This window comes from Danio rerio, chromosome 21 (assembly GCF_052040795.2).
Source record: "Danio rerio strain M-AB ecotype USA chromosome 21, GRCz13ab, whole genome shotgun sequence".
NCBI classification, from domain to species: domain Eukaryota; kingdom Metazoa; phylum Chordata; class Actinopteri; order Cypriniformes; family Danionidae; genus Danio; species Danio rerio.
This window is the reverse complement of record NC_141041.1, coordinates 34,687,648-34,700,000: the sequence shown is the minus strand read 5'-3', so window position 1 is coordinate 34,700,000 and position 12,353 is coordinate 34,687,648. Positions and strand designations below refer to the sequence as shown.

At 35.1% G+C, this 12,353-nt stretch overlaps 1 protein-coding gene across 2 annotated transcripts in view; it reads left to right on the top strand.

Annotated features, from left to right (window-relative positions):
* Positions 1-11,655, top strand: part of rap1gap2b (RAP1 GTPase activating protein 2b) — a gene marked incomplete at its 5' end in the record, with an annotated part of 125,081 nt that extends 113,426 nt beyond the window's left edge. For both annotated transcript variants that reach the window (NM_001423699.2, NM_001130656.3), the window contains 6 exon segments: positions 145-249; positions 343-460; positions 4,075-4,177; positions 4,271-4,341; positions 5,032-5,076; positions 7,683-11,655. In NM_001423699.2, the coding sequence (NP_001410628.2) occupies positions 145-249; positions 343-460; positions 4,075-4,177; positions 4,271-4,341; positions 5,032-5,040 (406 nt within the window). In that variant the 3' untranslated portion in view covers positions 5,041-5,076; positions 7,683-11,655.
* Positions 11,656-12,353: the final 698 nt, after the last annotated feature.

Sequence of the window (12,353 nt, the reverse complement as noted above, 5' to 3'; positions counted from 1 at the left end):
TTATTTTTACAGAAGCTAAAGCTGTACTTTATTAATTTAGTGTTTTTTAATATAAATAAAAATAATATTTCATGAACCCGTAACACCCACCTATATCTCAAAAAATGATCAAGAATTATTAAACATGATTTACTGTCATTTTAGTGCCCTGTGTGATCAGAGAAGTCTAGACTGTGGTCACCTGTCACAGGAAGTGAAATCAGAGACATCATCCAATCCGAGCTCTCCAGAGATCCTGAACAATGAGAGGTACAGTTAACAGGTTATCACTGGTGGCAATACATAAATACACCTCATAGCTAATAATGCAATCTGTATTTTCTCTCTCTGCGTCTGTCTCAGGCCATCACTCAAGCTGCAGGAGGTCAGTGGACCACCAGACATCTCTCGTTCGTCCTCCAGCACCAGCAGCTTCAGCAGTGCGGCAGGAGAACCAGAGACTGTGGAGGAGAAAGAGCCGGTGAGTCTTCAGACAAATCTAATGTTTAGCAGTGTTGCTGCGAGAAAAGTGTCCAAAAGTGAGAAGCTGCTGTTCATTTACTCACTCTCACACCATGCAAGATGTTGTTGACTTTCTTCAAATAACCATTTTTTAGCTGAAATTCATAATAAGCAAGACAACGGCAAGAATTTGAGAGCCAAGCTGCGGTCATAATAAACTTCTTGCCACATAAACTTGTATTAATATGCCAAATGAGCTGTATGTTAATCTGGATCTGAGCAAGCATAAGAAGGCTGATACTTTTCCACATACATATAAACAAAGTTGCTGAAATGAAAAAATCTGTATCCCACTCATAAACCAATATACACAGATAAATGAAAAATGGACAGTCATGTTTCTGCAGCAGTAGTAATGGGTCAAGCACACTACAGCATTCACATTTCTGATCAAAGCTCAATTTTACAGTAGAAGCAAAGGCTCTATTTTTAGCTGTGGAACACATTGAAAGGACACAATTTTAATATAGTTTTAGACTCAAAATCCTGTCTACAAACATTGAATTCTTTTACATTGGAGCATCCCATTATTGTTGACATTTTATCAAAGTAAATGAAGTAATGAACTGCAGAAAAAGTTTTATAATATAGTCTTCTGCTGGATCCCAGGACATGCTGGATTGATAGGAAATAAGCAAGCCGACAGGGCGAAGCAGTGGCGCAGTAGGTAGTGCTGTCGCCTCACAGCAAGAAGGTTGCTGGGTCGCTAGTTGAAGCCTCGGCTCAGTTGGCGTTTCTGTGTGGAGTTTGCATGTTCTCCCTGCATTCCCATGGGTTTCCTCCTGGTGCTCCAAAGTCCAAAGATATGTGGTACAGGTGAATTGGGTAAGCTAAATTGTCCGTAGTCTATGAGTGTATGTGTGGATTTCCCAGAGATGGGTTGTGGCTGGAAGGGCATCTGCTGCGTAAAAACTTGCTGGATAAGTTGGCGGTTCATACCGTTGTGGCGACCCCTGATTAATAAAGGACTAAGCTGACAAGAGAATGAATGAATGAATGAATGAATGAATGAATGACTGAAGCAAGCGGACAAAGCCGCCAAAACAGCCCTTACAGGAAAGCTAAAATACAGGAGTGCAAAATCCCACCTTCAGATCTATATCCACCAATAAAAGGCTATATTCTTAGCAAATGGCAAACAAAATGGGATCAGTGCTCAGAAAACAAACTTTTTTGAAATTCAGCCAGAAATAGGAAGAAAATCTAATTTTTTTTTTACCTCAAGACATGATGAGATTGTTTATAGAAGACTCACACATGAACATTTCCTTAAAGGAGAAGAACCACCAAAATGTCAACATTGCAAAAGTAACCAAAGTGTTAAACATATACTTGTGGAATGCCCTATTTTTAATGTTTTCAGACAACAATGTTTATGTTTGGACACACTTGTTTATCTGGACACACTTTAAATGGAATCTTTTTAAATGTAAATCTGTCTAAAATTGTTCAATTTTTTTCAAAAGTAAACCTTAAAAAACTATTTTAGATTTTATCTTATATATTATGATTATTATTATTATTTATTGCTGTTGGTGACTTTTAATTGTTAGAATATTTTTTAGAATTATAGAAAACTTAAATAAAATGTGGTAAATTTGAAAACTTTTTTTTTTTTTTGCCATGATATAGCCATAGAAGCTGAAATGGCAATAAACTCAAAATTCTCTCTCTATATTAATACGCCTGTGAATGCGGAAGACTGAAGTTTTGCATGTGGCTGCTTTGCAAAGTTTAAGCTTGGTGAACTCTGAAATTGCATTACGTGATTGAGTCAGACCAATAGAGGATCAAAACATGTCCTCTCTGGACAGAAATTTTGAATATGGAGTAATCGCTCGCTTTTTCGTCTAATCAATTTTTTTAATCCCGCTCCTTTTCACAGCGCTGTACAACAGAATTTCACACGCTCAAACTCTAGTGTGACTGTGGCTTTTGAGACAATTGTTTTTTTTAAATCAGTATGTTCAGAAAATAAAACATTTTGTACAATATTATTACCCTTTTAGAGTTCAGTCACATAGTAAACTGAAGTCATCTGAAAATGCCTTTTTTCCATCTAAGGAAATAAATTATCTAATCTTTTGTAGGTCTTCAAATTTTGGAAAAGAACCTCAGACAACAACATCATATACACTACACTTTTTTTACTTAGATTTTAAAATATTTTTTAGATTTTTATAATTCTTATATTAATAAGTATTTTAGGTAAGCAAAACATATTGTCTTGTTTTCAGAAATAATTTGCCAATATTAAGTGAGTTTTTCCTTAAAACCATTAAAATAATCTGACAAAGGGATAAGCAAAGTAATTTTGTTTTTCCTTTTGACATAAGATAATTTTGCCTGTTTTAAGGAAAAACTCACCTAATATTGTCAAATTATTTCTTAAAACAAGAGATTATGTTTTGCTTGTCTAGAAAATGCTTCTTGATTTAAGAATTTTTAGATATTTGGATTGGAAATGACAAAAAATGCAGCGTAGAAATAACAAAAATACGTCAGCCTCTGTAAATCAAAAGCCTGAACTGATCCTCGGCAGACGCTTTAGCAGTTTGTTGGTCTGGAGTCTTCAGGTGCGTATCAATACCAAGACTTTCCCGTATGTAGCTAATAATATGCCAAAACAATGTGAATTTTGAAACAATGTTAATTTTCAATTAATATTGAATTTGATGTTCTGAATTTCTTCATCTTGAAAACTTGAAACTGTATTTTTACAAAGTGGATATCTGCAGTCTATGAATTCAGAACACCCAAAATCTGAAGTTTGAAAATATGAAGCCTTGAAAAATTCAGATGTCTTACAGTACATTTCAGATATATTTATTTCAATATTGAAATTAAGAAATTCTAATTCAGAGTAAGAAATATCAATTCTAAACATTTTTAACGGCATATAAAAAATCTAATTTATTAAATTACAATTGTCAATAATTCAAATGAACACAAAGTTCAGATTGTTTTGGCATATTATTAGCTTTATAGTCCAACAATAAACAAATACCCACTTGATTTGTATACATTAAATAAAGATTGGTCACTATTTTAAAGGTGACTGGTGATATAACATTTCAAAATATATATTTTTTAACAATACTCACATTGTTTGAGCATCATAATCATTATTGATGTACAGTTTATATTAATCTCCTGTTGTAATAATACAAAAAAAAACCATAAAATTTAACAAAATACATAAAACATACATCTTTATTTAATTATTTTATCCATTAAATAAAGATTGGTCATTATTGTAAAAGTGACTTCAGTGAAAATAAATGGAAAAAAAAACATATTTTGAGGTAATGCTCACTTTAAGCCTTATAATCATAATGATGTATATAATCATCGCCTAGGGCAATAATACAAAAAAAAAACATCAAATTTGAGGACAATGATTGGCTAAACTGCCACAACAACCCTTCTCCAGTGGCCAATTCCTCTGTTTCCTTAAAAAACGGACTACACTAAAGAACACCATTTCAGCTAAAAACAAATCTGAAGAAAAAACAAATTTCCATTTGTTTGTGTGTGAACCACCCCTTTAACAGGCTTCAATCATGTTTTCAGAGCGGTGTCCAGATATCGCCCAGTCTCTCGCCAGTGTTTGGCTCTCTGACCACAGATGGACAGGCTGCAGGAGCACCAGTGATCATGTGCCGCAGTCCAACAGGTACTATATCTGCGACGCTTCCCTTGAAGTCATTATTTCAGTTCAACATTTACCGCTTCATGAGTTGGAGTTGGCTTATTTCCTCATTAACAGATTTCAGAAATAAGACCTCACCCAGATCCAATCTGAAGTTCCGCTTTGACAGATTGAGCCAGTCCGCTGCTGTAAGACTTTTATTATGACATCCATTTTCTTTCTTTGTACATGTTTTCAATGTGGTTGTGTTTCTGAATGAAATAGTTCACCCTTAGATAAATATTTCCTGTTTTCTGTTCAAGCTCAGACCATTCAAGATGTAGGTGACCTTTATTTCTTCAGCTAAACATTAAAAAGGGTTTGTTTATACATTATAACTTTTAGATAACTGTTAGAAGCTATTACTTACTAGTTAATTAGTTAAAGTTATAAGTAATTAATAAAGTCATGCTAACTAATAGTGTATTGCAATAATGTACACCTTTTGTAAAGCTGCTTTGAAACTAATTATTGTAAAAAGCGCTATACAAATAAACTTGAATTGAAATTGTTTTAGCTGAAATTGTGCTATTTGGGAATTCATACATACAAGACAAAGAAAAAACATACAGGCAAAACAAAATGAATACCTGTGGCTCCTTAAAATACATTGAGGTCTTACGAAGTGAACTGATTCTTTATTAAGAATATTATTACGGTTAATTCACAGCCTCTGCAAGTGACTCTGAATGTAATCTGATTTGTAAATTAATGAATCCCCAAGAGCCACAGTTTCTTTAATATTCTCCTGAAGCAGAAAAGGTCACATCTTTGGATGGCTTGAGCATGAGTAGATTTTTGGTGAACTATGTGTATAACTTTGAACTGTTTTTTCATAGGGACATTAGCAAAGGGAATGTCAAAGAAGATCTGAGTTATTATGGGTATGTTGCTTTTGTATATTAATTTATAATTAACACAAATAACCTTAAAGTAAATACAGAAGCTACATTAACTATAAATAATTGAATATACATATATTGATCCTGGTCACTCGAGTATAATGATTTCCTCACTAAATTATACAGATATTATTATATTATACAGATATAATATTGGTACATCGACACAATTCTAACATTTTGACTCTATACACCAACACAATTGATTTAAAATGAAACTATAATGTGCTTTAACTGCAGTCAGCTTTAATTTGAGGGTTTTTATATATAAATCAGGTGAACGCTCTAGGAATCTAAACAGTTTGCGTATGTGCCTCCCACTTGTTAAGGGACCAAAAGTAATTAGATAACTGGGTTCTAAGTTGTTCCATGAAATGGTGTGTGATATTCACTTATTAACCCAATAACAATGAGCAGATAAAAGGTCCAGAGTTTATTTCAAGTGTGCTATTTGCTTTTGGAATCGGTTACTGTCAACTGTCAAGATGAGATCCAAAGAGCTGTCACTATCAGTGAAGCAACTCATCATTAGGCTGAAAAAAAATCTAAGAGATAGCAAAAACATTAGGCATGGCCCAAACAACTGTTGGGAACATTCTTAAAAAGAAAGAATGCACCAGTGAGCTCAAAAACTCCAAAAGACCCAGAAGACCACAGAAACAACTGTGTTGGATGACTGAAGAATTCTTTCCCTGATGAAGAAAACACCTTTCACAACAGTTGGCCAGATCAAAAACACTCTCCAGGAGGTGTGTCAGAGTCAACAATCAAGAAAAGACTACACCAGAGTGAATACAGAGGATTCAACACAAGATGCAACCCATTGGTAAGGCTCAAAAACAGGAAGGCCAGATTAGAGCTCTAAAAAAGCCTTCACAGTGTTGGAACAACAACCTATGGAAAGATGAGATCAAGATCAACTTGTACCAGAGCGATGGGAAGAGAAGAGTATGGAGAAGGAAAGGAACTGCTCATGATCCTAAGCAGTGAAGCAGTAGTGGAATGGCGCGAGCATGTATGGCTGTCAATGGAACTGGTTCTCTTGTATTTATTGATGATGTGACCGCTGACAAAAGCAGCAGGATAAATTCTGAAATGTTTCAGACAATATTTTCTGCTTATATTCTGCCAAATGCTTCAGAACTCATCGGACGGTGCGTCACAGTGCAGTTGGAAAATGACCCAAAGCATACTGTAACAGCAACCAAAGAGTTTTTAAAGGAAAATAAGTAGAATGTTATGCCATGGTCAATCACCGGACCTGAATTTGATTGTGCATGCATTTGATTTTCTTAAGACAAAACTAAAGGGAAAATGCCCCAAGAACAAGCTGGAATTTAAGACAGTTGGAGTAGAGATGTGGTAGAGCATCACCAGGGATGAAACCCAGCGTCTGGCGATGGCTATGCGTTCCAGACTTCAGGTTGTAATTAACTGCAAAGGGTTTGCAACCCAGTATTAAAAAGTGAAAGTTTGATTTATGATTATTATTCTGTCCAATTTATTTTCCTCACTTAACAAGTGGGGAAAAATATGCAAACTGATGTAATTCCTACACTATTCATCATTCATTTAATTTAATTTCAAATCCATTGTGTTGGTGTATAGAGCCAAAAATTTTAGAATTGTGTCGATGTCTCAATATTTATGGACCTGTACCTGAACTTTATATTGTTAGATATTTATTTTATGTATTTATTACAGATACAAATTAGCATTATTGTTGTTGTAGTAATAATAACAATAACAATAATAATAATAATAAGGCGACGCAGTGGTGCAGTAGGTAGTGCTGTCGCCTCACAGCAAGAAGGTTGCTGGTTCGAGCCTTGGCTGGGTCAGTTGGCATTTCTGTGTGGAGTTTGCATGTTCTCCCTGCACTCACGTGGGTTTCCTCCGGGTGCTCTGGTTTCCCCCACAGTCCAAAGACATGCGGTACAGGTGAATTGGGTAGGCTAAATTGTTCCTAGTGTGAATGAGTGTGTGTGTGTGTGTGAGTGTTTCCCAGAGATGGGTTGCAGCTGTGGGCATCCGCTGTGTAAAAACGTGCTGGATAAGTTGGCGGTTCATTCCGCTGTGGCGACCCCGGATTAATAATGGGAATAAGCTGACAAGAAAATTAATAAATGAATGAATGAATGAATAATAATAATAATAATAATAATAATAATCATGCTGATTTAATAACTTTTCTGCAAAAATAACTAGAAATAAGTTGATTTTGGTGCTAAAAAAAAAGTGCTAGTCCTATCGGATCCCAGTGGTATAACTCAAGGATTATTATTCATTAAATCACCATATCACATTGTTAGAGCAGAATCTGAGAAATGTCAAGAACCCACAGCCCACTTGTTAAGACTAAAAAGAGCTCGAGGCAAAGCAGGACTTGTGATATCAAAGTCACATTAAAATTCCAAGCATTACAATATTTTACTGCTGGATTCAAACAGAGTGTGATGGAAGTGCGACCTCTGAATTTTGATGCAACTGGAATGACAAATATCACTCCAAAAGCAATAATCATACATTCTAACATCTGATAATGTATTCCTCCATTTACTAACACCTTAAACTCTCTGTTTAATCAGAAAAGAAGTGGATCAGCACTGAAGATCAGACACTGTCGGCACCAGGAGGCAGTGAAATGAAAAAGAGGAACCTGCCATTTAAAGCTGTGCTTCAATCTGAACATCACAGGAGTAAAGCACATACAGAAGCACACAGATATCAGCCCCTTTCACACTTAGTCTATACTGGTACATTCAGAATATACCCTTGAGAGTTTATAGATAATATTAATTCAGTTCTGTCAGTTTTTCTATAGGAGAAAAGGTGTCATGCATGCCAAGTCTGAAGACCATACCAATAATGCTTTGGAGTGACCAATCATAAACTTTGTCAGAGATTTTCATAGTAAACAAATATGATTTTAGGGTGACACTCAGTGGTTGGAAGGAGCCAGTGGTTCTCGCCTCACAGCAAGGTCGCTGGTTCAAATCCCGGCTGGGTCAGCTGTCATTTCTGTGTGGAGTAGGCATGTTGTCCCTGTATTCATGTGGGTTTCCTCTGTGAAACAGACCAAAGACATGCGCTATAGGTGAATTGAATAAACTAAATTGTCCATAGTGTATGTGTGTGAATGAGTGTGTATGGGTGTTTCCTAGTACTGGGTTGCAGCTGAAAGGGCATCTGCTGTGTAAAACATAAGCTGGATAAGTTGGCGGTTCATTCCGCTGTGGCGACCCCTCACGAACAAAGGGAATATGCCGAAAGAAAAATGAATGAACAGAAAATCAACTATGATTTTCCTGATTTAAGATGTCTTAGATGAAGGTCTGACTGTATGGATAACCTTGCAGAGTTGACCTTATTTTGTATTGAACTGCATTAAAATGGTGAAACGTCAATAGTATATGCATTTACAGTCAGTCTGGTCATTTGAAATGTTATGCCAGTATTGTGGTGTGAAAGGGGCTTCTATTTCCTCTAGTTTCAGCAGGTTGTGGCACATTTATCAATTTTGCACATTTTTAAAAGTCTTTCACTGTAAAAATGAATAAACAAATATATCATTAATAATAATAAGAAGAATAGTAACATACAAGCTTAAAGAGTTGGTTCATACAAAGATTTACATTTACATTTACTCTCAAGAATCCAGTATTGCGGGTGCATTTTAGGCATTTTCCATTTATTTTTCTTAAACGGGAGTAAGATGGAACGGTGACACGGTGGGTAGTGTTGCCGCCTCACAGCAAGAAGGTCGCTTGTTTGAGCCTCGCCTCAGTTGGCATTTCTGTGTGGAGTTTGCATGTTTTTTCCGTGTTCGCGTGGATTTCAAAGACATACACTATAGGTGAATTGAATAAGCTAAATTGTCCATAGTGTATGTGTGTGAATGAGAGTGTATGGGTGTTTCCCAGTGTTTTCCCAGTGACTAAGCCGAAAAGAAAATGAATGAATGAATAAACTGGAAAATATATTTATATGTAACAAATGAATAATTTATAGCAAACTAAATGGAAAATAATGCAAAAGGCTTCAATTTAAAGGGGAATTTATAATTCTGTTATGAAGAATGTTTAAATCGTTGTTACACTTTTTAAGCCATTAACAGAGTGAACATTTTCCAACTTTTTGTGTTTTAGCTCAAGACGCTAACTTCAAACCAGACAACGTGTAGTTTTATTGTATTATATTTTTCAAAAATAAATGAGAAATGAAATATGACAGTAACCGAGTTGACAAATAATTAATCTACTATTGTATTGACTGTTTAGGTGTATCCTAACATTTTAGACAAATTAGTGAGAGAATAATAAATAACATGTCTTAAGGCCTAGTTTCCCCCTGAAGGAAGTGACATCACTTTGAACAAGTCACATGTTTTTTCTAACTGTGCTTTAAAGGTCCCGTGAAGTTTTATTCGATGTTTAACAACTGAAATATGAAGAGAGGGTGGGACATAGTGTAGCTCCTCCCCTTTTAAAAAAAAACAGCCAACAGCGCTTAGTTTTTCTCACAGCTCTGCCAGTGAGAGTGATTGAGCACATGCACATCAAATGTGAAGCAAGGGGGTGGGGCATGTCAGATACTAGAGAGCTTTTGATTGGTCACAATTTGATACTGAAACATGAGGTGACTTGAATAATAATAATACCAAATATAATAATTATAATAATTATTCCTTACATTTATTTAGCGATTTTTTGGGGACACTCAAAACCCTTTGCACATTGGGGGGAATCTCCTTATCCACCACCAGTGTGCAGCATCCACCTGGATGACGCGATGGCAGCCATATTGAGCCAGACCGCACACCAGCTGATGGGTGGAGATGAGAGTAATGAAGAATGTTATTATATGGGGATGCCAGGGTTAAACCGGAGGACATCCTGGCATTTTTAATAACCACTGAGAGTCAGGACTTCAGTTTAACGTCTCATACAAAAGACTGAGCTGTGTAGAGTCCCCTTCACTATACTGGGGTGTTAGGACCCACAAAGACCGCAGGTTGAGCGCCCCCTGCTGGCCTCACTAACACCACTTTCGTCAGCAACCTTGCTTTCCCATGTGGTCTCCCATCCAGGTACTGACAAGGCAAAGCCCTGCTTGCCTTCAGTGGGCGACCTTATAAGAGTTGCAGAGAGATAGCTGCCATTAATCCATTTAGGCGATGCGACAAACTACGAGCTTTACATGTTTATATCAGTTTTATATCTTCTTTTTGTCGCTATTTTAGTGCGCACAACCTTATGGATATTCTAAAAACAAGCAATACTGATACTAACATCTAAAACATTTTATTTTATTGCATAAGACCTCTAAAGATTGTGTTGTTTTTTATAATCAAGGTAACAGAGTTGACCAGAAAATAAGGGCCGATACGAAATGCATTTCTTTATTACTGAAATTAAATATGAGCGAGAAAATAGATGTTTCATGCAAATGTTCATGTAACTTAATAGAGTAAACACAAAAAATACAGAAAAATGAGACTTTATTAATGATAATCAAAGCAGAATGTACAATTCAGTCCAAAATAGGTGTAGTGGCAGTTTGTACTTTAATACTTTCAGCACACAATCTCTCTAAATAAACATAAAAACATTATTTTTAGTTATGATTAGTTATTATTCAGAGCTGATTCATTACAGATTGATTTTGGAAATGCAAAATGTACCTGCAATTATAGAATCTCATATATATATGATTGAAGTTAAAGTTGAAAAACATTAGCCATGGACATCCATAAGAAAAAAATACTATGGAAGTCAATTACTTCCAATTTTCAGCAATCTCATTTTGTGTTTAACTGAAGAAAAAACTCATACAAGTTTGGAACGAGTAGATGGAAAGTAAATGATGATAAAATTCATTTTTGGGTGAACTATCCCTTTAACATAGCTTAGCAGTTCAATTGCAGTCAGTTCTCGCCCAGTAATAATAATGTATCTGAATGAACATAATTCCCAACGCCAGAAACATTCCACAAAAGTTTGAGATGCACTTGACCAACCGACTTAATATACTTGGAAGAAACTGACTACAGCAGATCTTTATTCATCTAAAAAGTCTGAAATGCACAAAAGTAATACAATATGTTTGCACATTGCTTCCCTCTGTAAGTCTCAAACGTGTGCAATCCTTAAATATCAGGCATTGTTTAGAGACGATCCAGCTACTACTGTGTTCCCTCAAGTGTTATTTATGAAATATATCAGTAGAAAAAAAAGTACAAATCTTTTATTTTTAAATGGGTACTTCCATGAGTGACGCCTGTGTGTACATAATGGAGAATCACGGATCACTTTTATGTGTATATATTTATTGAGGACATTCATGGAAGGAAACTTTGTTGTTACAAATGGCTCAAAAGTGCAAAGCGTGACACTTTTAGAGGGAATTCTCCAATTTGTTTCTGGTATTAAAAGGGTTTCTTTGTTTTATTGCTTAATAAATTGAGCTGTGCTAATTTATTTCTCTCTGATTGTACTGCTACATGTGTAAAGGTTTCTGTATGGCACTGTTGATTTTGTTAAATAAATATATTGTATTTTGCTTTGGTGTTGATTATGTTGGAGCTTCTGTAAGGTCTCCTGACTTAATTATATCAGTTTTATCAGTCTGTTTCAAGTGTGTATGGTGGCTCAAAGGATTATTTAGATGTTTAATATAAATTAAAATTAATTTTAATACTCACCCTCAGGCCGTCCATGATGTAGCTGACTTTTTTGTTACGTAGAAGAGTTTATATCTGAAAATAAGATCAATCGAAAAATCTAAATCAATGGTGAAAACAGAATAACGGATAGTCAGAAAGCAGCCAAATGCTTGTCTTTTACACATAGTTTGTTTTACTTTAATCAGCTCGTATTAAATGTACTTTTTTATGGGTTGAAAATGACAGATCATTCACTGCAATTCATTCATAATTTGCTCTCCCCTTTATTGTTTTTTTTTTCTAAAACTTATTTTGTGTTTGATATAATTTGAAAAATGACAATATAAAATTTCATAGAAAATGTAAATTAATTTATGACCCAATCATTAAATTTGGGGACAACATTAGTAATACAACGCTATTAGGCTACAAAGTTAGGTCAAAAGTAATCTAAAAGTAATCCAAATGTACTCAGAATACACTAGATAGATAGATCTAGTGTATTCTGAGTACATTTGGATTACTTTTAGATTACTTTTAGATAGATAGATAGATAGATAGATAGATAGATAGATAGATAGATAGATAGATAGAT